We start from the raw sequence: 26423 nt of genomic DNA on the forward strand, positions 1-26423 counted from the left end.
AAAACGCACTAATCTCAATGAAAAATAGGACCTATTTCTCTGCTATAATTGACACTACCATATTGCTAAGAAAATGTCATTACGAACCACGGCAAATACGGTAGGCCTATTTTGAAATTAAGACAACGGGAAACATGCAAACTAAAGCAGCTTCTTAAATCAAAAATCCCATGTCACCAAAAGATTTCTGAAACCTGTAATTCCATAAATCACATTTGCAATTATCATCGGTCCTTTTCACAGCCAAGGCAAACCATGAATCTGAAAATCAGTTGGAAGAAATCCTGACAACCAGAAACAGAGACAATTGCAACGAGTTTACTGGAAAGCATCTCAAAAGCAAACTGTGACATCAGGTTGTGATCATCCTGTTACACTGAAAGCATTTCATTTATTTGTCCACCACAGATGTCAACAGAAAGACCTTATGTATAATATGTCAATATACGTTCTTCGACAAAGACAGCGTCATAAACATCAAGCACCTTTCCCATTTTTATTAACAGCTTATAAAATCTGGAAACAAGACCGACATCTGCTCAACTACTGACCTATAGCATTGTAAAGGCTATATAAACTCTTATAGAGGACATGTAGGTCAACAAGACAGATTTGATTCACTTTTTATTAAACCTTCCAAAAAGTGCTTGATAAACTTTTGAAATTAATAGGGTAAGCTACACCTCAAACTGGAATGGCATGTAATTGGCCTAGGATTTCTCCATATTGAAATAGAATGTAATTGGCCTAGGATTTCTCCATATTGAAATGGCATGTAATTGGCCTAGGATTTCTCCATATTGAAATGGCATGTAATTGGCCTAGGATTTCTCCATATTGAAATGGCATGTAATTGGCCTAGGATTTCTCCATATTGAAATGGCATGTAATTGGCCTAGGATTTCTCCATATTGAAATGGCATGTAATTGGCCTAGGATTTCTCCATATTGAAATGGCATGTAATTGGCCTAGGATTTCTCCATATTGAAATGGCATGTATTTGGCCTAGGATTTCTCCATATTGAAATGGCATGTAATTGGCCTAGGATTTCTCCATATTGAAATGGCATGTAATTGGCCTAGGATTTCTCCATATAGATTTTTCTCATTGGACATGTGAAATCAAATTACAAATGCTCCCACATTATACCTCTAACATTTAAAAGGTACTAGTTTGACACAAATATAGCCGGTCTGACAAAGTATACTGTTAGTTTAAAAGTGGATCGTTGAAAACTAAAAGCTATTTGTAAACAAGTAAACGCTGTACACAAGGCATGCAACTCTTTCAAATAGCCTATGGGTGGTGATTAGCTTCAATGGACTTCCTTTAATTTTGGTCGTTACATTTAATAGACTTCCAACTATATTATATTTATACACATCTGCACATACAATCCTGCAATTTGCTTTTATACATTACCTAAAAAAATCTGACTGATAAATGACACTATAAAGTCTGGACTATTCCAAATAATTTGATAGAAGATTGACAGAGAGAGACAGAGCTGAAGAGAATTAAAATCAGAGCCAATCATCTTTTATCTTTGAAGAATCCTTGATCTGTGCTACTCTCCCGGATAGTCACTGTCAAAAAGTTTGTGGTCACATCAGTCACCAGAACCTTCTCCACGTTGTTCATGCAAGGCTTCCAAGTCACCTCGTCCGTTTGGCCAAGGATCCGCGACACAGGGATTTTGGCGATGAGTGAAGGCTTCCCCCTCTGTGGAAGCTCATCGTTGGGTTGATGCACATTCTTTTTGGATAGGTGCTTTAGGTGTGGAGGGGATAAGTAATTTGAGGGGCATTCTTTAGTCCTGCAGGCCTGGGAGTCAGAGCCTATTCTGTGTGAGTGCAACAAGCCCCTGTCTGGGCCGGAGTGCTGCTGTGTGCTCCCACTAGCCACGGGCCTCATCTGCTTGTGGGGATAACCACCCAGCTCTAACTGGTGCCTGTGGGCTAGTTTAATCCCCCTCATCTCAGACTCCCTCTCTTCACCACCAGACAGGCCCAGCTTGGCCAGTTTGAGTGGACCGTATGTTGCCTGCTCCTCTGCCCTCCTCTTGTGGAGCTCTGTGGCGGCAGAAGTAGCATTGAAGGGATTGTCCTTAAATCGCAGCTTGGGTTTGGGCCCTCTCTTCTTGGGGACAATCACAAAGCCATCGGGGCCTAGGGGCCTCTGGAGGACTGGTTGGCGGTGCTCTCGGACTGGTTCTGGGGGCCTGACCCGCACACTCTCGCCCCTGTTGACGGTGCTGGGTGGAAAGATGGTGGGGACCACGGCCCTCAGCCCCTCTCGGGCTCTGGGGGTGATGACAGGCTCTGGGGTCGGGTAGGTCACACGTATCCCCCGGACCGCATCGCTCCTGAACTCGTATGATTTGGCTTTAGCTTGAGCCTAAATGGGGAAGGAAACCAGAGAATAACCACTTTTGAATTGGGGAAAATCTCATCAACAACAAAGATGGAAGATTGAAAGTAGGCTATTGCCGATGGCAATATGGGCAATGTTTTTCCACTGCTCCAATTTCAGTGGGTATAATGTTCTCTTTCATAAGGACAGATTTAAAATGCCAGTTGAGGATACTCTTTGTCATTATAGATATATAATACGAGTATGCCAGCAGCTTTATAAAGGCTTAATAAATAATGTGCCCTTGCTATTAGCAAAACAATGTTAGAACAAAGAGTATAATTGTAACAATACATGTATACAACTATAAATGAAGACAGTAGACAAAATCTTCACTTGGCATAATGTCCCCTGAAGAATTTACAGGCTACACCAGTGTGTTAGCATTTTTACAATAGTTACTTGTTATATATGTCTTTTCAGCTCAGTTTGAAAACAGCTATTTACAGGCCTGGGAGAGAACCTGCACTCTAAATAAGCTGCCGGTATTAAGCAATTTTCATAGTCGGCACTCGGAAAAGACTGGTGCATTCGTTTGATGACGGCTTCAGATTTTACGATTTCATTCAAAACCAATCTCATGCAAACTTTTGGTATTAGCTATAACGATTACTTTACTGATTATTAGACGTCAAAACGTAATAACTTTTAACCGTGCCGAATAATCGATGCACGCCTGAATAGATGAACCCTCGCTTTTATAAGCACATTTTATGTGCCACACGTGTAGGCCTACATTGAGTTCATTTCGAAATATAAACAATTAACCTGGCATGTTTATTGATCAATTTGGCTACCTGTCAATCCAAACCAATTTACCATGATTCGGTTCAATTAGGGTTAAAAAACATTTGAGGTCCATTAGCACCAGCTTAACTAACTAATTTCCCTAAATACACATTCACACCTCCACAAATACACATCCAGCACTAAATATGATTTTGCCTTAATGCCGGTACACAAAAGGTGATTCTAATGGGAAAACGTGACATGTGGATCCTTCAAACTTGCACATTCACGTGTCAGTGCAACAACAGCTATTTATTAATTAATTAACCATATGAAGACCCTGTGGAGACATAGTGGGTGGAGACTGGTATGTTTACATGCCACATGCTAGAAATCGTGTCCAACCATGCAGCCTTAAATTCAGTAGATTTCATTGCGTGTTGGATGGATTATTTTCAACAACGCATGCATATCAACATAGCTACCTTTAGCAGGAATGTCTTCGGTTTCGGGCCTCTCTTTTTGGGCCCAAAGAGTTCCCTTTCGCGCTCCCTGAAACAGCAAGACACCCATTTTGAGTATCAAGAGAGCGAAGTGCAATAGGCGACTTGCGTGACGGATGCATTTTATTTTGCTGTGCTGCTAACATTGCATGCAATCAATGTACAACATGAACAGGCCCATATCCATACGATTTACCTCTCTTCGAAAGCGACGAAGAGGCGGGAGTCCAAGATATTTTCCTCCGGTTCCCAAGTGCTAAATCTATGGAGAAAAATACAATTGACAGGGGTTAGTTTTTCACCACATTGGGAAAGCAAGCATAGATACGGGCTAACATTAGCTAGCTTGCTAACACTGCAAGCGTGCTTCGCTGACTTTGTCACTAGCAGATGCCACCTAGCTAGCAAGCGAACGCTACAGCTAGCAGCCAGCAACATCCATGTAGAAGCAAGGTTCTCTAGCATTAAATTCAACGCAACTTACTTCGGTGACCAGCCCTTCCATTTCACAAGGTATTCCATCCGACCCTGCGTGTCATCAGAAATAGAAAAAGAACGCTTCGTTAGGGAACAGCAGTGGCGCGTCAAAATAGATTATGCAAGTTAGGAAAATGTGTTTCACATACTCTCCTTATTCGGCGTTTGATGATAGATTCGGCTGCGAAAACCCGTTCCCCAACTGCAGACAGCTCCATGTTTACTTCAATCCAGCTACCGTTAACTAAAGCTTGGTGGTGAACGCTAGATATTTTTCTCCCCTGTCTCGCGGAGTGAATTCCAGACAGCCCATAATACTCCTGCACAGAAAAGACGTCATCAAAGAAATCATGTGTTGCCTAGGAACCGCAGTTGGTGGAACCATTTAGAGAAAGCCCATTGGGTTAGCCGTTGCTACGTTCCCGCGGTTGCTAGGTGAGTAGGAGGAGCGTCCACTTCTGAAAATTCTTGAGGGGAAAATGGTGGCTTTAGCGCGGTGGATCAATTACTCGGATTATTCGGTCTTTAAAAACACATGTCGCCAGATATTAAACGCAGAACATGTGCAGAATGAAAATAAATGAACAATGGGAGCAACGTTCCTCAAATGTAAAACGCCAAAAGAGGTGAAGGAAAGCAGATTGGATGTGTGCACATTTCAGTTATCAGCTGATCTGTCATACAATATTTTTGTATTAAAGTGCTCTTAATCAATAGCCTACAGTCATGGTAAGGCCAATTGTATGAGGAGACTAGGAGACAATATAGGCCTAAAGGAAATATGTCTAAATAGAACATAGGCTATAGATCACATTCATGTGCAATAGTTTATCCTAGTTCTCTTGATCCCTACAGCGTCATGTACGCTTGTTTATTCCATGTGTAACTCTGTGTTGTTGTTTGAGTCGCACTGCTTTGCTTTATCTTTGCCAGGTCGCAGTTGTAAATGAGAACTTGTTCTCAACTAGCTTACCTGGTTAAATAAAGGTGAAATAAATAAACAATTTAATTAAAAATGGGTGTTTTAGCTTTGTATTTATTTCTCTTGAAATAAATGGTTGCAATTATAGTCTCCATTCAGTAGTCTATTCGTTTTAACCTAAGCTACAGTTTCCATACAGGTTTGACTTCATTCAACGAATCTGGGGATCAGAGAACACATTGCCCCCGTTAGCCTAGTCATACGTATTTACCTCATTTATAGCCTTTAAAGTGTTTAAGTAGGCGATTGCCATCAAATTGTTAGGTAGGACCTCTAATCAAATGAATTAACTTGAACATAAACTTTAGACTAATCGAAAAAATAATGTAATTATTGCCTACAAAAAAGTTGACCAAAACAGAAATTGGCCTATTGTTTAAGTTAGGGTATGGAAGTAGGCCTATGTAGTCTAATTAATTGAGTAGGGCTAGGCTTCATATAGAAAAATACAAGTTCAGAATAGAGCTTGTAGGCCTATGCATGGACCTCAATTAATCAGCATATTTTCATATTTTCAACACTCAACAAGGGATATATTTAGGTGTATAATTTCCACGAATCTGTCACTTAAAACTAACCGTAAAATATTGCCCTTTATGGTCTCTAATCATTCAGTCTCGGAAAATGTGGTCGCTGACTTGAGATAGGTGCTTTAAATAATTAGCTTACTTTCATTACGATCTGCTCAAATAATTAGACACGTGTAATAAATCACGCCATCCTGTTGTTTACACATGCACCATAAATCAGTCAGCTAAGCCTAATGCGTTTATCCACGTTACAGCAACAACTGAAGGGGTATGTGGAATATATAGGCCATTCGTAAAAGAAAGAGGTTTGTCAGACCAAAATAGATAAATTAATAATACTAATATCCTTGTATTTATCATTATTGTTAATTGGATAGGCCTACATATTTATTGTAATTGTTTATTTATTTAATTATTAATACTACTAATAATTGTCATATCATTATTATTATCTGTATTATCATTACTATGTCAATATTATTTCTCTAAAATAAAATGTATATGGCATTATAGCACAGATTCAAATGAACAGCACACAAAGACTTGTCGGATCAGAAAAGGTCCATTTCAATAATGTCCCGCGTATTGGACTATTGTCAAACTTTCCATTCGATTTTTTTTTTCAGAGCATTAAGTTGTCTATACATGAATTTGCAATGCATTCAACTGAAGGTTAAACTCACAACACCAATTGATTGGCGGCAGGTAGCCTAGCGGTTAGAGGCGAGCAAGCAACTGGAGGGTTGCCAGTTAGAATCCCGGGTCTGGCGGGAAGTGATCTTGCAACCGGAGGGTTGCTGGTAGATCTATCAAATCCTAGATTCCATTACCTGCTGTTGTGTCCTTGAGCAAGGTACTTAACCCCCCACAACAACAGCTCCCCGGGCGCCCAGTGTGGCAGTCCCCTGCACCTCTCCACAAAACCTGAAGGCCTATATGAAGGGTTTGGGTTAAAAGCAGAAGTCACATTTCGGTTGGACCTTGTTTGCAATTGACCGACAAACCGATCTTCTTAATCTGACAGCTATTTGGCTGATCACACATCTACAAATCACTCGCAAATATATTTAATTGAGGACTAACAATAAGATAACCATATCCTCTTGAAACTTCATATTAATTCAGACCTCATCGCCAAGTTCCCTTAAAGAAAACAAACTCCAAAAGTTCTGATTGATTTTCCAAAACGTTTAAAGGCCTACATTATGAACTAAATTAAAAGGCATTCATTTAACACAAACATCCTTCCATTTAAGAATATAGGCTTACATGAATGATGATGTCCTAATTAGGTTGATCTATGCCTATTCATATAAATAAAGCTATATCAGATAGGCTAATCAATCGGATAATTTTGCTGTTAAGGCCAACACATGAGTTGAGATGGACGCACAACTATTTGACAAAAAGTATATTGATTCAAATATATCTCAGATGTCGGCCTTTATTAGGGTCAAAGTTTATTTGCACATGTGAGGAGCGACAGCGTTTTCTACAACTTTGGTATTGGCATTGTCTCATTGCAATATGTTTACATTGTCAAAGCTTGCAAAGATCACGAAAGCCTTCATCTTATACTTCTAGACTATAGGCTTGATCTATGCTCTGGGATCATTTGGCCCTCTTGAGCAACTAGTTTAGGAGAAAACTCATATCGGACTATTATAACATTGTTTCCCTGATAGACCCAGCCATAATCTACTCCAAATCACTGATCTTGACTAGTAAACAATACTTAAATACCCTTTTCCAATTGCTCGACAGGAAGGGAGAGAAAAGGTAGGCCTAACGTATAATTGAAGAACCTAACTGAGATATACTAATGGTTGATTCAGTGTAGCATGCATGTCGATTTAAATTTATAGCGGACCACCCTAAAGCTTAGAGACAGGCAGGTCCATGCAGCCTGTAACACAAAGCAAATCTCAAATGCTGGCCGCATGCCTAAACCACGAAACAGACTCCTCATTGGTTAATTAGACGCCTATAGGTCAATCTTGATCCATTGGAAATGACAATAGGCTAATGGCAATATTGCGCGGACAGGCTGCAATGGATAAGCTGCAATGGATATGTTTGAAACAAAGGACCCCCTCTTTGCCAGTCAATGCATGTTATTGCATTGTTTGTTATGATATCAATTAGGCCCATGACGGCATCCATGCAAACACATCAACATCTAGTGAATTACAAGCAATTTCCTCATGTAAATGCTCTCAAAATCCCTGTTGGGATAGAAGCAGTACAGGACAAAGACATGCAGAAAATAGGCTAGATAGGCTATTGAACCGTCCTTCATGTTATTATTCGTCATATACATTAACATTAGGTTTTAATTTTGTCGCTTGTATTTTTCCACAGGCAAACATGATGCCAGTAATGAATTTTGTGCATCGCTTTACCGGAGGAAAACGGGCTGCGGGACTCCTTTTATGGGGTAAGCGTTGGTCTCCGCGCGACTGCAGTGCAGTGCAGCAGTGGTTGCAGCCATATATGGGTGCATGGTCGACCTGTTAGAAGATTATTGGTTCGCTCGTATCTGGGCAACCGCCATTACCCAGCGCTCAGCAAAGCTAAAAAAACGAACATCATGCAAAGGCAAGGACATCATGCACAAGGGGAAGAACGAATCTTAATTTCTCGTCTCCTATGCAGACACGCGAACACATACTTGCCACAAGCGCGCACACGCACACACGCACTCTCTGTCTCTCTCTCTCTCTCTCTCTCTCTCTCTCTCTCTCTCTCTCTCTCTCTCTCTCCACACACACACAGACCATCACACACAGGTATCATGCATTTCAAGTCCTCTGCGCTTATTAACTATTTTTGTGAGATTTGCATAACAACACAACTTCTTGGGGCTAGTTGTCTAAAAGCTTGGCCAACAGCTGTCACATTTTGCATCGGACATAATTCAAATGTCACCTTTATTTTCGTCCAGTGGGTCATTAAAGGACGTCACATCTATAACCAAGACCTTCAAGCTATTTTCATTAGGCCTATAACCGAGATCACATTGCCGTCCACACAAAAGTTCAAGGTTACACTTTTTGCTGATAAGGAGGAGGGATGTGGAATGTGTGCGCAGAGGGAGAGAAAGAGGCATAGACAACTTCTGTTTGTTTCGATAGAGCTTAATTGTATAAATTACAAGGCCATACAGGGTATCTGTGAAAAGAAACAATGGTACAAAATGTCACTGAGTTTCATTTGATTTACAAACAAATTAAATCCACAAGACCCAGCGCGTCACCATAGACTAGCATATTCATAATGTCAACCCTTTCCAAATATAATTTAGAACAATATAATTCCCATAGGAACAATTTACAGATAATGGAATGTATAGGCCTAAATTAAGTAACATTGGTTGCAAAAAACAACAAAGTTGTGAACATTTTGAGATGACTGAAATAGACTGCCAAAGTGATCACCGCTCTCGCGGATAGGGGTGTAGAATTAGAACACTATTATAAAATATCTCTATGGCTGGAGGCAACAAGAACATCATTTATCTAATAATGTAGTTTGATAAAGCAAACGTTCATAGTTTTGTTATTTTGCCACATAGCCAACGCTTGACAAAATGGGTTGGGTTTGTTCCGTTGGCAAGCTGGTAACATTTTTTACTTTATGGTTTCCAGACAGTTAGGCTACAGATATTAACCTCATAACATTAAGCTATCTCGTTTATGTAATTGACATCCGTTTCGGTGTTGTCACATGCGCCCATTTTAAAACCTCGATAAAAAAATAAGATGGATAGACTAAAAGAGACAGCCATTTTCTCTCTCGTTCTCCACGCGTTAAGGTGTCGAAAGCAGTTTTTTATTCGGGGGCTCCGCGGCAATGGAATGAAATAAAATGGTCGAGAATAAAGGCTTCTGCACTGCGGTTGTGGTTTATCAAGCCGATGGGTTTTTGCGACACATGATCCCTGAAGTTTCGCAATGAGGCGTAGGGGCTAAGGGCAACTTTTGCTCTCGACTGTGCATCTGCGACGACTCTATTTACAGTCAGTCCGCCATGTTGATGATCATTTAACTTGAATTCTTCACACTCTTTACACTGTCCCTAGTTGCGTTTGTAAATCTACTATATTAAAAAAAACTGCATGACAAATAGGGGAAGACAGATGATAAATCGGCCACAGGATGACCTCCTTTGTCATATTTTCCCACATAAATTAGCTTAGCATTGTGGCAAATGCAGGGCATAGCCTATATAGGCTACAATATAAGCCAAAATGTCAACATTTGTTTGCCAACACTGACAAATAAGTAGGGTACACAGAAACATTGCCTTTATAGTAAAAAAAAATAACATTTGAATCATGCATGAACAAACAACCAGGAAATACACAGCAACAGCCGATGGAATATGAATTAGAAAACTTTCAGTGCCATTGTAAAATAACGAACAAATATCACTCCAATCCAGTATGGAAAATGCTTCTATAATAAATAGATTTCCTGTCAATCTGCAATTTAGCAAATGTGTGCGTGTGTGTATGTGTGTGTGTGTGTGTGTGTGTGTGTGTGTGCAGGTTAGAGAGAGGACATGCTTTACTTCAAACAAATTGGACCAAAAAGTACACCGGACTTTAATCAAACTTTTTTTTGAATAGACCTAAGGGCAGAGACCCACGTTTTCCTTTTCGGGAGAAATTAATGTCAAAGGTGCATGCGAAGTAATTGCAGCAATCTCTGCAATTCGGAAAAATGATTAGACTTACAAAACATGCCATAAAACCCGGTTTTGCAGGTCACTTTGTAACTAGATACCCTGCTTTTTACAATGTGTTACCACATTGTCCATGTAACATCAAAAGGTTTCAAAATCATTTATGAGAATGGATTGGCAGGGGAGAAGAGTTGGCATGAGGAGGCAGATCAAGTTGGTTAGTTGAAGACCGAGATATTTGCGACTGTATTATTGTTTCGCCCTATTAATTCCTGTTATTGTGGGCAATGACTGATTTATGACAATTGGGATTTTTCAGGGTCATATAGCCTTCTTAGGTCTACATCTGATCAGCTAAACATTGCGTCACCCCCACTTACAAGGTATAAGCTATTTGAGCGTAGCCTATAGATTGAATTGTATCTGTATAGTTTCCAAGGTTAAATTAATTTATGAGGAATTATAGGAGTATACATTTCTTCCTTCATTAGAAATGGTTCAATGACGCACCATGGTAAATCATCTCGATGGAAATCGGCCTGCAGCCTATAATTATATAGCAATTTTAATACTTAAATAATGCCATCCATTGAATGATGTTTTTTGGATTCTTGTGCCAACTTCTGCAAGCAGGCTACAAGCCCGTGGAGCCACTTGATTGCAACAAATCTAATGAATATGCTTGCAAATTAGCCTACATAAGCGACAAAGGCCTCATTGGCCTTAGGTGTGTTGATAAATAGGCTTTCTTTCTTCAGTTGCATATAGACAAACCGTTTTGTTGGACAGCTTCATACACGTTGTGAATGAAACTATATGCATCCAAGGTGGATTTCATAGGCCTAGGCTAGAAACTCAGTAAGGCTAGAAACAACCATGGATTATGGGGTTGTACCCTGGAAGAAGGTAGCTGACTAAACTCAACTCCACGGTGAAGGAAGTCTCTGATTAACTCCAGCAACAGAGTTGAGTAGAGACCAGGCTTCGTGGAATTCAGCTCTACTACTTCCATTTGCCCAAGGTCAATACAACACTTTTGCAAGTTTATAAAACGCTTCCCTTGTACCTATGTTTGTCATCTGTAGTTGCATGCCTTTTTTTGTTTGCTGAAATCCATACTTTTTCAATGAACATTAATCATATACAACTGCAGACTTTTTGCTCATTGCTGTTGCTCTAAGATGGGAACTCAGCACAAATGTGCATGTGCCAATTGAATCCCAACAAGGAAACAGTCAGTGGTTGTATTTGATTAATGTTTTATTAAAAAGTATTGATTTCAGCAAACAAAGAAAGGCATGCAACTACAGACGACAAACATAGGTACAAGGTAAGCGTTTCATAGTTAAAAAAATGTTGAAGTATTGACCTTGGGTGAATAGGTGGAGTTGGTGGAGTTCATCAGAAACAACCTTCACCGTAGAGTTGAGTTTAGTCAGCTTGGAACAAGGAATAAGATAAGATGCTGTCCTTCAACATTTACTGTATATACACTACCGTTCAAAAGTTTGAGGTCACTTAGAAACGTCCTTTTAAAAAAAAGAAAAAGCACTTTTTTTGTCCATTAATATAACATCAAATTGATCAGAAATACAGTGTAGACATTGTTAATGTTGTAAATGACTATTGTAGCTGGAAATAGCTGATTTGTTATGGAATATCTACATAGGCCTACAGAAGCCCATTATCAGCAACCATCACTCCAGTCTTCCAATGGCACGTTGTGTTAGCTAATCCAAGTTTATCATTTTAAAAGGCTAATTGATCATTAGAAAACCCTTTTGCAATTTCTGTTGTCCTGATTAAAGAAGCAATAAAACTGGCCTTCTTTAGACTAGTTGAGTATCAGCATTTGTGGGTTCGATTATAAGCTCAAAATGGTTAGAAACAAAGACTTTCTTGTGAAACTCGTCAGTCTATTCTTGTTCTGAGAAATGAAGGCTATTCCATGTGAGAAATTGCCAAGAAACTGAAGATCTTGTACCACGCTGTGTACTACTCCCTTCCCAGAACTGACTCTAACCGGAATAGAAAGATGGGTGGGAGGCCCCGTTGCACAACTGAGCAAGAGGACAAGTACATTAGAGTGTCTAGTTTGAGAAACAGACACCTCACAAGTCTTCAACTGGCAGCTTCCTTAAATAGTACCCGCAAAACATTAGTCTCAATGTCAACAGTGAAGAGGCGACTCCAGGATGCTGGCCTTCTGGGCAGATTTGCAAAGAAAAAGCCATATCTCAGACTGCCCAATAAAAACATCACGCAATCATGCATACAATAGTCATTTACAACATTAAAAACATCTTCGGGATTGGTGTCCCTTCCACGGGACGGTTGAGCTAACGTAGGCTAATGCGATTAGCATAAGGTTGTAAGTAACAAGAATTTTTCCCAGGACATCTGATATTGGCATCAAGCTTAAATACTTGTCAATCTAACTGCTCTGTCCAATTTACAGTAGTTATTACAGTGAAAGAATACCATGCCATTGTTTGAGGAGAGTGCACAATTTTGAACATGAAAAGTTATTAATAAACAAATTAGGCACATTTGGGCAGTCTTGATACAAAATTGAACAGAAATGCAATGGTTCATTGGATCAGTCTAAAACTTTGCACATACACTGATACCATCTAGTGGCCAAAATCTAAATTGCAGCTGGGCTGGAATAATACATTATGGCCTTTCTCTTGCATTTCAAAGATGATGGCACAAAAAAAATACAAACATTTTTTTTTGTATTATCTTTAACCAGATCTAATGTGTTATATTCGACTACATTTCTTTCACATTTCCATAAACTTCAAAGTGTTGCCTTTCAAATGGTACGAATAATATGCATATCCTTGCTTCAGGGCCTGAGCTTCAGGCAGTTAGATTTGGTTATGTCATTTTAGGCGAAAATTGAAAAAAAGGGACCAATCCTTAAGAGGTTTAATGTCTACACTGTAGTTCTGATCAATTTGATGTCATTCTAATGGACCAAAAATGTGTTTTTCTTTCAAAGACAAGGACATTGCTAATTGACCCCAAACTTTTGAACGGCAGTGTATATATTTTAAACTGACCATGGATGAGATGTCATCTGAAACTAGGAGAGCTTATTGTAAAAGAGCATGAAATTAGGTTACTGTGATTGTCCTTAGGCCTATATGCATTTGCCCCAACACCTTTGACACAACTTAAAACACTATTGTATAATGAGTGTGACCAACACATATGTCTACAGAGTTCTCTAGCCTGCTGCTAACCTTTGTGCATCAAGAAAGAATCTCAATTCAGCAGGCAGGGGCGGCTTTAGGCATAAGCGACACCCCCCATACCTCCCCAATTTTTTGTTTGTTTGGTGAATTAGTCTAGCCATGTATCTAAACTTGTAGTAACCATGGTCGAATTACTGATCAGGCATGCAGGGCACGTGCCCAGGGGACCTGACCTCCAGGGGGCCCCCATTAATATAGTTATTCACAGTGGTGGAAAAAGTACCCAATTGTCATACTTGAGTAAAAGTAAAGATACCTTAATAGAAAATGATTGAAGTAAAAGTAAAAGTCACTCAGTAAAATATTACTTGAGTAAAAGTCTAAAAGTATTTAGTTTGAAACATACTTAAGTATCAAAAGTAAATGTAATTGCTAAAATATACTTAAGTGTCAAAAGTAAAAGTATGAATAATTCATATTAATTATATTAAGCAAACCAGACGGCATCATTTTCTTGTTTATTTTATTTTACGGATAGCCAGGGCCACGCTCCAAACATCAGATCAGAGGTAGTAGCAGGGATGTTCTCTTGATAAGTGTATGAATTTGACGATTTTCCTGTCCTGCTATGCATTCAAAATGTAACAAGTACTTTTGGGTATTCTGGAAAATGTATGAAGTAAAATGTATATCATTTTCTTTATGAATGTATGAAGTAAAAGTAAAAGTTGTCAAAAATATAAATAGTCAAGTAAAGTACAGATACCCCCAAAAACGACATAAGTAGTACTTTCAAGTATTTTTACTTAAGTACTTTAAACCACTGTTTAGTCACTCTCACTCATCATATTACATTGGAATAAGACATGGCAATAGGCCACTAAAATGTTTTGCCTGCAAGGTGGGGGGGGGGGGGGCAACAATATTTTGCTTAGGGTTCCCAAAAGGCTAGGGCCAGCCCTGCAGCAGGCCAGGAAGCGAGGTTAGTACTGCATCTATTTTAACCTCCAGTGCAAGAAGCAAGTCATGCGGTTTCTACAAGATTGTGTTGCAAGACCGCAGTTCATCGTCTTTTGCTCACCCGAAGACACCCTCGAAACAATGTAGATCTGTATCACCCTAACATCTGATCATGCATAGTCACTTAGCCAATAAAGAAAAGATTCGGCCCATAACTTTCTTACAATTTTATTCTTGCAAAACACATCAGAAGAAGCCTTTTCAGTTTAGTCTGCTCACATAAACAACAAAGTCCCTCTTAAAGCAGTTACAATGCATATTTGGGGAACCCAGTGCTGAAAGGCGTTTCAAACAGAACATTGAGAAGGTCCCATTAATTCATGTTTTTTGATGATACCAGAATAGGCTACAGACTAGCCTAGGGTACCATATACCATGCCCTTGAAATGAAAACACTGGATGCAATTGAAACATTAAAAGTGTTATAAAACTGTTATAGGCTCAAGTTATCAGTGTTATAAGCCCACAAAAGGCCATAGGCCTATCAAACTCATGAGCATTAGAGTGTAGGCTATGAGAACATCGTTCACAATTAATTCTGTACTTCTAGTCATAACGGAGAATGAAGAAAACTGTGTGAATAAAAGAGTAGCCTAACATTTCCTTAAATGCACTGAACATTAAAGACTACCTGTGTTAACTGTAATGTTGATTTAATCACCCATAGTTTACATTCTGAATATGACATGTAGCTGAATTCATCATTACTTCAACAAAATTTGAATGTGATTGTTAGTTGATGTGCAAGACCTTCTAAAGTTAATACTATATAGATAATTTCCAACTTCCCTTCATGTTTCTCATTAATGGTGAATAGCTACAATAAATAGGATCAATTATAAACATAGCATTATTTTTAAATTAATAATATCCATGTTATGGGTCTTGAAGAAAGAACTAGGCCAATGGGACTTGAATTGATATCTAAAATGCCACATTGTTACAGCACTACAGGGAATGAATGATATTAGTGTGTATTTCACATATTTATAATAATTGAAACCAGTAAAATCTATCTTCCTAAACGTTACCCTCAGATAAGAGGCTAAGGCCATCCCCTTCACAGCAGCCATTCACCCCCCTCAGCCAGCCTACAACAGTGCAAAGTACATGTTAACTCTAAGGTCCTTCATTGACTTGTGCAGTTTGACCCGGGAGGCCCTGTTTGTTTGGCTCTCCCTGCCGTCTCACATTGCATGATCTGTCCAAGCAACGGACTTCTATCTTCCTTGTTTGAATATGTCCATCTTGCAAACACACACACACATACAGTACCAGCCAAAAGTTTGGACATACCTACTTATTCCAGGGTTTTTCTTTATTTTAGCTATTTTCTACATTGTAGAATAGTAGTGAAGTCATCAAAACTATGAAATAACACATATGGAATCATGTAGTAACCAAAAAAGTGTTAAACAAATCAAAATATATTTTATATTTGAGATTCTTCAAAGTAGCCACCATTTGCATGGATGACAGCTTTGCACACTCTTGGCATTCTCTCAACCAGCTTCATGACGTAGCCACCTGGAATGCATTTCAATTAACAGGTGTGCCTTGTTAAAAGTTAATTTGTGGAACTTCTTTCCTTCTTAATGCATTTGAGCCAATCAATTGTGTTGTGACAAGGTAGGGTTGGTTAACAGAAGATAGCCCTATTTGGTAAAAGACCAAGTCCATATTATGGCAAGAATAGCTCAAATAAGCGAGAAAGAGAAATGAGAGCAATGACAGTCCATCATTACTTTAAGACATGGAGCTCAGTCAGTGCAGAAACTTCGAAAGTTTCTTCAAGTGCAGTCGCAAAAACCATCAAGCACTATGATGAAACTAGCTCTCATGAGGACCGTCACAGGAAAGGAAGACCCAGAGTTACCTCTGCTGTAGAGGATAGGTTCATTAGAGTTACCAGCTTCAGAAATTGCAGCCCAAATAAATGCTTCACAGAGTTCAAGTAACAGACACATCTCAACATCAACTGTTCAGAGCAGACTGTGTGAATCAGGCCTTCATGGTCGAATTTTTGCAAAGAAACCACTACTAAAGGACACCAATAACAAGAAGAGACTTGCTTGGGCAAAGAAACACGAGCAATGGACATTAGACCGGTGGAAATCTGTCCTTTGGTCTGATGAGTCCAAATTTGAGATGTTTAGTTCCTACCGCCATGTCTTTGTGAGACGCAGAGTAGGTGAACGGATGATCTCCTCATGTGTGGTTCCCACTGTGAAGCATGGAGGAGGAGGTGTGATGGTGTGGGGGTGCTTTGCTGGTGACACTGTCAGTGATTTATTTAGAATTCAAGGCACACTTAACCAGTATGGTTACCATAGCATTCTGCAGCGATACGCCATCCCATCTGGTTTGCGCTTAATGGGACTATCATTTGTTTTTGAACAGGACAATGACCCAAAAACACACCTCCAGGCTGTGTAAGGGCTATTTGACCAAGAAGGAGAGTGCTGCATCAGATGACCTGGCCTTCACAATCACCAGACCTCAACCCAATTGAGATGGGTTAGGATGAGTTGGACCCCAGAGTCGAAGAAAAGCTCAGCATATGTGGGAACTCCTTCAAGACTGTTGGAAAATCATTCCTCATAAAGCTGGTTGAGAGAATGCCATGAGTGTGCAAAGCTGTCATCAAGGCAATGGGTGGCTACTTTGAATAATCTAAAATCTAAAACACTTTTTTTGGTTACTACATGATTCCATATGTGCTATTTCATAGTGTTGATGTCTTCACTATTACTCTACAATGTAGAAAATAGTGAAAATAAAGAAAAACCCTTGAATGAGTAGTTGTGTCCAAACTTTTGACTGGTACTGCACATGCGCACACACGGCCCATCATTTTGCAACCTCACTACACATGTACGCACAGACACACATACGTATTCACTTGCGTGCACAAACACCACACGCAGGCAAATAAACTGAAAGAGGGTCATTTACCAATAATCAATATATAGACTTTTTCTTTCTCAATATATAGACCTTAATTAAACAAAGACTGTAAAGCAAAACGAATATAAAGCCTTTATAAAGAGTAAGTGCTTTTTCACTGAGCCCTGATACCATTTGTCAAATAGCATGTACTAAAGTAGTTTGTAACTCAATTAGAAGCTTACATCATCAAGTATGACAAAAACTCTGGGGCTCATTTAGAGAATGATAGCCAAAGCTACGTACATACAAATTATAGAAGGGTTAGGAACCCGAAACAAAATGAATCTCAACCCCACTAAATGCAAACTGTAAGGGCTCTTATTTACATTCAAACATCTGAAAATACCAATATGTTCCAACACACATTTGTACATATTCACACATTTGCTATTAATCCCTCGTCCTCAGATCGTCTTTTTCAGCTTCGTTACACTGTAACGTATTCCTTAAACGTCACCGTGAGACAGTTTGTTGTAATATCCGTGATGACTATATTCCCAAGGAAAGGCTTGAATGAAGGAAAAGGCTCCTCCTCCACAGTATATTCTGTTGTGATAGCCAATGGCGGTTTTGTCTGTTCTGCAGTCTTCTCCTCCTCAGCAGAAGGGGCCACCTGTGTCTCTGTGGGAACTGGAGCCTCCCCTCTGGACCTCACACAGCTGAGGTCCATGGGCTCGTCCTGGTTAGACTCCAGGAAGTCATAGTCCTGGTGGCCATTGTGGCTATGGTGGCCATTTTGGTCCATGGAGTTGCTCTGAGGTGGTGAGGACACAGTGCAGGGTGCACTGATACTCCGGGAGTTTAGAAACCGTTTACAGCCACCCCGGTCCTCGCCCTTGTCTGCCTCTGAAAGGTGACGTTTGAGGGCTGGAGAAGAGCCGTTTCCTGGCTGAGTCCTTCTTTGAACCCCCATCTCAAAGGGCCAAGGGGCAAGGTTAGGTTTGGTGGTCAGCCTCAGGGGCTGCTCTGTCGCACTAAGCTCCATTTTCGGTGAGTCGACCTTCTCAGCAGGACACTTAAATACGTTAGATCCGTTAGATCCTGAGTTGAGGACGTGTAACTTAACGTCTTTGTTGCAGTCTTTCGCGAATCCGTTGGTGAGACCCAGTTTCTGGACGAGCCTCATCTTTTCAAGTTGATTTTCTGCAGCATCATTGTCCGGCTGCGGTTCGTCAAGGGTTTCCACATCTCCGTTTTTAATCCTTGCCGCCTGCATGCCGTTCTCCATGTACTTGCTCATGACAATGACGATGCGTCCATTCTTGTTTTTGTTCTTGACAATCTTCAGCTTGCTGTCACTGACATCGTTGGCCTTCAACAGCGGTGCGTCCTCTTTGGCCGTGGCCTTGCTCTGCTCCGATTCGCCACTGTGGTCATTGAGGTGAGCCGGAAGCTTCTTTAGCTCCATGGTGATATCTTTGACTTTGCTCAGGCAGCCAGAGTCCTTGTCCCGGACCCACTTCTGCTGCAGCGCAGGAGGCAGGTTCCAGCTGTGGTTGGTGGGCAGTTCTGGAGCTTTGGTGGCCTCTCTGGGCTTCATGCACTGGGTGCTGTCATACATCTTGGGGTCAGGCTGGTAGTGGTGATGTTTCTTGCTGTTGAGCTGGTAGTAGAGCTTCTTCTTTCCGTTTGCCTGCTGCTCGGCCTCCCTCTCCTTGGCCAGCAGGGGCTGGTACTGGTGGTGCTTCTTGCTGTTCAGCTGGTACTGCTGGGTCTGCGAGCGCAGTGTCTGGATGGGGTCCACTTTCTGCCGGTTGTCCTCGTCCAGGGTGGTCTCCTGAAGGCCTGAGAGGACGCTGGATCTCCGGGCAAAGGACGGGACCTGAGAAAAACACAGCTGTTAGTTAACTGATAGAGCGGACTTGTTGACATGACTATCTGACTGACTTTCTCTCTGTAATGAAGGTTAGAAAAATGCCATCATCAAATGGTGCCCTCTAGATGACCTTTGAGTGATTCCTGAGCCCTAAACTTGTGTTTAGTTATAAACTTGTGTTTAGTTCTGTGAGGGCCTTTCATACATATTTTGTCAGCCCTCCCACCCTCCTGGCCATCAGAGTTACATTTCAGAGTGGCTCCTCTAGCCGCTCTGACCTCAGCTCTGAGGAATGCCATAGACTGCTTTGTGCCCCATCACTGACTTCCTCCTATGTGTTACCACCAACACTGCCCTGAGAGGAACAAACACTACCTAGAGGGGGTTCCTTTTGCTCTTTCGATTTGTGATTGATGTCTAGATGTACTTTTCAGTCACAGCTTTAAGATTGAAGACATTTTGGAGACCTAATCAACCCAGTCTATCCCCAACCTATCAACAGCATGTGCCCCTAATCTATATGACAGTAATTCTGATTTTAACACCTATTCTGTAGTCTTATAAAGGACTTAGAATTCTTATAAAGCCCATCTCAATTAAAGAATGTGTTGGTCTTAGTGCTGGATGGCAAAAATGCACTCAACATCTCTTATAGTAACATTAATAGTAACATTTATTTGATCATATGTATACTAATAAAGGAGTTCATTGTCCCCTCCAAAATATGTGAAGACTCACCTGGCCGATCAGGTGCTTTGGCTTTGGCCCTCTTTTGCGATATCCCATAAGCTGCTCGTATCTCTCCCTGTGAAAGACAGAAAACACCACCATGTCACTCAAACCATCCACAACAATACATTATTTAGTAGTTAACAACATAATGTAACAGAGTTAGGCAGCGCGGGGGGGGGGGGGAATATTTCATTGATATTTCAAATCTTATTGGGAGGGGCCTGATGTGTGGGATTTGCCCCCCGTAATTTAAACTGTATTTAGGTCAGAATACAGTACTTTAACAACAAACAGGGACTACACACAATAAAGTAGTTTCATTGCTAATGAAATGATGACGTACTAACAATAATGAAATACAGTAATGCAATGCAGTAATTTATGGGAAAATCTCATGCACAATTGAATCCTAATTGGTGACATGAAACATCAGTGGAATACCCCTCAGTCATATCCCCATGTTTACCACTAGATCTTCTAACTGAACCCAGGAGACACGAATTACAAATATCATACTTAATGTAGTGTAGCGTCTACAGGCATATATCCTTATTACTTGTTTACCAAGCGTTGCTGCATGTCAAAGTCCTTCTCATGTCAAATAATGTATGGTTTAGGCCTGACTAAATCTGCATTACTCCAAAAAATTATTTCCACATGGAATTAATAGTTTTCTAGTTCAACATTCAGTCCATATAAGGATGGAATAGATTCAGGGCCTGAATGAACTACACATCTATAGACTATGTAACTGGTGGACAGGATACTTTCCCTATAGCCCACTGTTTTCCATGCTTTCTCAAGAGCAGTAATTCAATACCCAATGAGTACTGATGTCAAACCCCTCCTCCTTGCGCACATCTAATTACCGTGGCGACTCAGTATATTTTCATAGCCTGGTACTCTGCCCGGTGAGGCCTCCTGGAGAGACACGTAATTAGCTACAATAAAAACTCCCCCGTTCAGAGACAGAGATAATGGCGAAAACAGACACCGCCCTCCGTCAACATTTCCCCTACTGAGTGACCTGTCTCTTTTAAAAGCTGGTGTGCGCACACGGCGGGAGGGAATGACAGCAAACCCGACGACAGGCCGAGTCACTGCATGGTTGTTGCGCCATAGTGCAGTTGTAGTTGCGTGTTCACGTCCAGAAAATCCCCACGGGAGGTTTAGCAATTACCGGTTAACAGTAATGCCTGTCCAGCAAACAAGGCATCTTGAAAAAGCACAACGGCGTTTTCAATCGGATGCTTCTACGGCTGTTACAGGGATATCGTATATTATTAGAAGGCTAGGGCGCTTTTTGTCTATCTAATGTTGTTCTCAGTGCCTTCCTCATCCAATACATGGTGAGATGAAGTGGGGATGGGGGACAAGACAAAGCATGCAGTCAAGGAATATTTGGCCCTGGTGTCTGCATAAGCATACAGCCTGTGAAAGATGATAGCCTATTGTGGTATGGGCAAACTAAAATCAATCAATCTATTATTATAGGCCTAAGAATATCACATAGGGACAATTCATTGTCCAATATGGTCGACCACGAAATTGTAACAGTCATACGCAATCTTTCCAAAATGTTTTCAATCCGATTTGTGTGGTCACTGTGTAGGTCCTACTGCTACTGAGATAAAAAAATAAAAAATAAAATAAAATATACCTTGTGATTGCATCATGTCCTTTTTAGGGGTTTGAAAAGTTTTGACATTGCCATAGGAAAATGTAATTCAATTAGGGCACATTTTACGTACACCGCGGGATAGAAGTGGTGCGCTATGCGCGCACACGCACAGACAAACGCACACGCACCGAGCAGCGCCCCCACCCCCATTGACTACACAAGGTCGGCACGTCAAATCGAGTCTGTCAAACTCACCTGTTCTGGAAAGCGTCAAGCAGTCGCGGGTCGAGAATGTTTTCTTCTGGTTCCCACGTGTTATATCTATTAAGACAGAAAGTAGGACAGAGAGAGAGAGAGAGAGAGAGAGAGAGAGAGAGAGAGAGATACATTAATATCAACAGAGGTCGCCTTCTATCAACGAAACTACAACCATATATCAAATGTGTCCGTCATCTGCTTGGTTGCTGACAGAATCCGTTGTAAAGTAGCTAGGCAACTTCTGTAACCAGGTTAGCTGTTAACAGTTAGCAGTCAGTCTTGACCACATAGGCCTATATCAAAACATAAACATTATGCATATTATTGGTAAATGTGTAATAAAGTAAGAGCAAAGTGTAGCCTATACTCTGGAAATAGGTCATTATAATGTGTTAATAATTGCTAGGAAGTATACTTCACAAAGTCAACACAAGCAAAACAGTAACTCTATAGGAATCGTGAGGGTGATTAGGGTAACGTGGGGTAACAAGCCCCCGGGGTAACTGCCCCCCCATATATATATTCGAATTATGTTAGATCAATAAACTTTTTTATAGATATACCATTAGGGCAATCATATTGCAAGTCCAAATCATCTACAAATAACTTAATTATCAAAGAGGTTAATCATCAAAACCTCTTCATAGTGAGGATATTAATAGTGAGATGTGCAATGCCATTTTGTTTCATTATTAGATGCATTTAATTTAAATAAGATACCTAGATTTGAGCTTTTAAGAGTTAATTACTAGAAATGTTTTTGAGGGGGGTTAGTTACCCCACGTTACCTTAATTTTCGCTTAACACATAAATTAGTGATGGCATCCTAAGCGCCATCGATCGAATCAAACATTCACTTCAACGCGCGCAAAGACGCACGCGCCACACACACACACACACACACACACACACTTGAAAACTTGAAATATTAATTTGCATTACTAAGGTAGTACTAAAGTAGGCTATAGTATTTTCAAAGCTAACTTACTTTGGAGACCATCCTCGCCACTTGACTAGGTATTCCATCCTCCCCTATACGGAGATGAGAGAACATATTGGTTAATTTGATTATAAGCGGTTCTTTGACATTATAGTCTATCTGCAAAAACACAACAACATAATTTACTACCATCAATTACGCAATATATTGCATAGCGATACCAAATAACCCTGTTTGTGGATATTGAGCAATCATATATTTGAAGTGTTTTCAAACCTTTCGATTCCGCTTCTTCTCGATGCTCTCCACCGCAAAGACGTGCTCTCCCGCGGCGGGTAGCTCCATTTTCGATGCAAGGGGAAGGTTTCTCTTCCAATGGCTGTAGAAAATGTCACCCTGCCCGCTTTTGTGCTGTTTTTCCGTCGTTCAAATTGATACGGGAGATTTCCCTTCACTCCGATCTTCCCTCTCTTTCCCTCTCACTCTAGTCGGAATTCGTTGGCAGCGGCAGTGCGATACGTTTTGCTTTGCACACGAGAAGGGGTTGCAGAAAACAGTTAATGCAAAGAGCCATTGATGTGACGTCAGGAGGAGGAGGCGCTTTTGGGGGCTGGGGCAGATTCATGCTGTTAGCCCATGGATGTGTAGGGTGAAATGGAACTGCAAGAGGGTGCTATGAAAAGTAGAATAATGTGTTATGATATGTCAAATTGGGAACTGTAACGGAATATTTGCCTTTAACGCAATTATTGCCTTTTACGCATGTCATGCAAATCATGAAAAAAGGAATCAAGGCTGCCATTGCCTATGCTCCATGCCCATTTCCTTCGATCTATTTGAATTAATGTGGCCTATTTGTTAATGTATTCATGAACGTTTTCACAAGTGTATGCTAGACATTTCTAAAGGACACAGCCCTGGTTTCCTTATAGGCTGAGACCGATGGATAAATGAAGAGAACGTCACTGTGTGAGTGACTCATCATCAATAGGCCTACTGAAATGCAACTTTGGGGTCCCACTCCAAAATAAATATATGTAACAGTTAATTACGGGTATGTAGGCCCTATGTAGCCCACAACTGAATGATACAGATCAATAAACGGTACCTTGAGCATTTAACCCCGATAGAAAACAAACATTATGCACACTGAAACATTATGTGCAGCTAATTAAGGTATAGAAGATCGTATCAATCACTCCCCAATCTAATGTACACATTCTACTAATAATAACCATCATCACCCTCATATGATTGTGATAACTGTAATATGGGTTTACCATATTATTTATGATCGTTTCCCAAAGACTTCACACGGGGATCTTTGAAAGGTAATCCATAAACGTGAGCTTTCCCTATTCGCCTTAGTGACTTGGCTAACATACCCAATGGATGAGCAAAGATGCGTCGTGCTGGTAGGCATCTTCCATAAATATCTACCCTTTCCATCCATATTATCTGTCATATGATCATGTGTAAAGCCATTTCCGAGCGCCAGAGTCGTGGTCCGGGAAATCTAGTGAATTTTCTCTGCACATCAAAGGCCCGTGGTTGAGTCAGAGATATCTAGGTCACATCAGTTGGTCTTAAACCCCGTTGGCATTTCTTCCAACGCGTTTATTTCTGCCATCCGACTCTGACGGGCACCAGCCGCTGCGTTATCACTTGGGCGAGAGACGAATGGGCCTACCTCTGGCACATAGAAAAGCCAACATAATGTGCGTTTGCTTTTTTTTTGGCACCTTACAACAGCAGAGTTATTGCCGCTGGTGGTGGTTCGTGTGTGTCTTATGCCCGCTGTCTCTTTGAAACATGAAAACATGTTGGACATGTTGACAAGTGCGCTATAGTCGCCGAATACGCACGGTTGTACACACGCGCGCGCGCACACGCACACACCCATACACATACACAAGCACGTATATTTGGCTTATCAAATGATCTGTTATATTGTATAAGCCTACACATTGTCAAATTATTGGTATTTGTCTATATTGCTATTTATTTCGTTATATGTTTTCGGTATAAAGGCGCAAGCGTCGAGTATCATTTTAAACGTAAATAAAATTCAGCAGCGCAAGGGTTAAAGGAGAACAGTTCATGCAGGCTGCAATGTTCAGCCTATTGCAGACAGGCACGACTTCCTTTCCTTATAAGGCAATGAGCTCAAAACGCCAGAGAAATATCAAATGAATGAGTTGAACGACCAGATTCACCAGAGTATTTGCGCACAAAATCCCTCCCATACTCACACTGGCTATCAAAACATTCATTACTTTTCCAGTAGGTTCAAAGGAAAGACCACAACGCATTCTCATTGTGGCTTGAGGAGCACGCGTTGAGCGGTCACAATAAAACAGCAATTCTATGACATTCGCAATCTTCTTCGAAATAATGAGCCATACCGTTGACTGCAAGGGCCACTACTCAAATACACTTATTTTGATGAAAACCATTTGCGTGGTTGAAACGAAGTTTTGCCATCTATTTTAGTAGACACGGTATTTTCCAATGACACCTGACCCTTGATATGCCCATGGAATTAATTATATTTGTATGTCACCAAAAGGCAGTGACTGTCGTATCACCTATCTTGTTTAGGCTTTGCGTAATATTACAATTTATGAGCCATATCAGTTAAAGATTTAACAATGGATGTGGTTGGAATGATACAAATGGACACCACCACACAATTTCCACTTCACTGTCTTTCAAATTGCGCATGGCACATGTTTCAAAGGTTCGAGGGAACGTGATGCACGTGCAGTCCTATTAATATGCTATCATGTCCATGCGAACTCCATACGATGCTCATTCAGTTCAGAGAATAACCCCGACATATGGACTGACCCTTTCAGTAACTAAAAGCTCAATGTCACTTATAAAAAAATTCCAGCAAAGGGAACTAAATGACAAATCTGAGGAACAATTATATCATAGACTAAGACTGCAGCATGTCATAAATGCAACCAGTCAATCCAAAACTACAGTAATTCGATGTTTATTAGGGACATTATGAAGTCATCACATGATGAACCTCTAACCCACAGAGATAACGCATGATTCATCTTACTATAATAACCCTATGTGAAACTCAGGTTCAATGTTTTATTGGAGATTTCCATTCTTACATAGAATGATGACCACACATGAGACTGCAAATAGCCTACCCAATTTTCACTTAACTTTAAATTACAGTTTGCATAAAAAGCTTTCAAAGTCATTAATTTGTCTTGATAGAGAATTATGTTCCTGATAGCACAAGGCATACCAAATAGGTTACAATGGACTGAGGGATCTATTTCATTTAGGCTATAGTTGCCATGGTTGTTGGGATGAACAGCCAGATTGTATAAAGAATTTGAGAAGACTTGTAGTGTGATATGCCCTCCTTTCAAGTAAATCCTCTATTATATACGTCAAGCTTTTATAAAACAACTAATTGAACCCCTGACATGTACTTCATAGCCTACATATGTCAAATGGGATTTCAACTAAATATATTGAGCAAAATGAATGAACAAAAGTAAACATACCCACTAAAAACAAATGGTTCTATATAG

General features: G+C 40.4%; 2 protein-coding genes across 2 annotated transcripts; both read right to left on the minus strand.

The window, feature by feature from the left end:
- Positions 1 to 302: 302 nt before the first annotated feature.
- Positions 303 to 4452, minus strand: LOC106564894 (chromobox protein homolog 8). Its single transcript, XM_014131383.1, has 5 exons — positions 4273 to 4452; positions 4131 to 4174; positions 3843 to 3908; positions 3629 to 3695; positions 303 to 2399 (listed from the first exon to the last, which is right to left on the minus strand). The coding sequence occupies exons 1-5, from the start codon at positions 4339 to 4341 to the stop codon at positions 1536 to 1538; spliced, it is 1110 nt and encodes a 369-aa protein (XP_013986858.1). The 5' UTR covers positions 4342 to 4452; the 3' UTR covers positions 303 to 1535.
- A 13026-nt stretch (positions 4453 to 17478) lies between these two features.
- Positions 17479 to 23448, minus strand: LOC106564893 (E3 SUMO-protein ligase CBX4). Its single transcript, XM_014131382.2, has 5 exons — positions 23137 to 23448; positions 22909 to 22952; positions 21918 to 21983; positions 20048 to 20114; positions 17479 to 19315 (listed from the first exon to the last, which is right to left on the minus strand). The coding sequence occupies exons 1-5, from the start codon at positions 23203 to 23205 to the stop codon at positions 17921 to 17923; spliced, it is 1641 nt and encodes a 546-aa protein (XP_013986857.1). The 5' UTR covers positions 23206 to 23448; the 3' UTR covers positions 17479 to 17920.
- Between the last annotated feature and the right edge of the window lie 2975 nt (positions 23449 to 26423).

Source organism: Salmo salar, chromosome ssa12 (genome assembly GCF_905237065.1).
Source record: "Salmo salar chromosome ssa12, Ssal_v3.1, whole genome shotgun sequence".
Taxonomy (NCBI): Eukaryota; Metazoa; Chordata; class Actinopteri; order Salmoniformes; family Salmonidae; genus Salmo; species Salmo salar.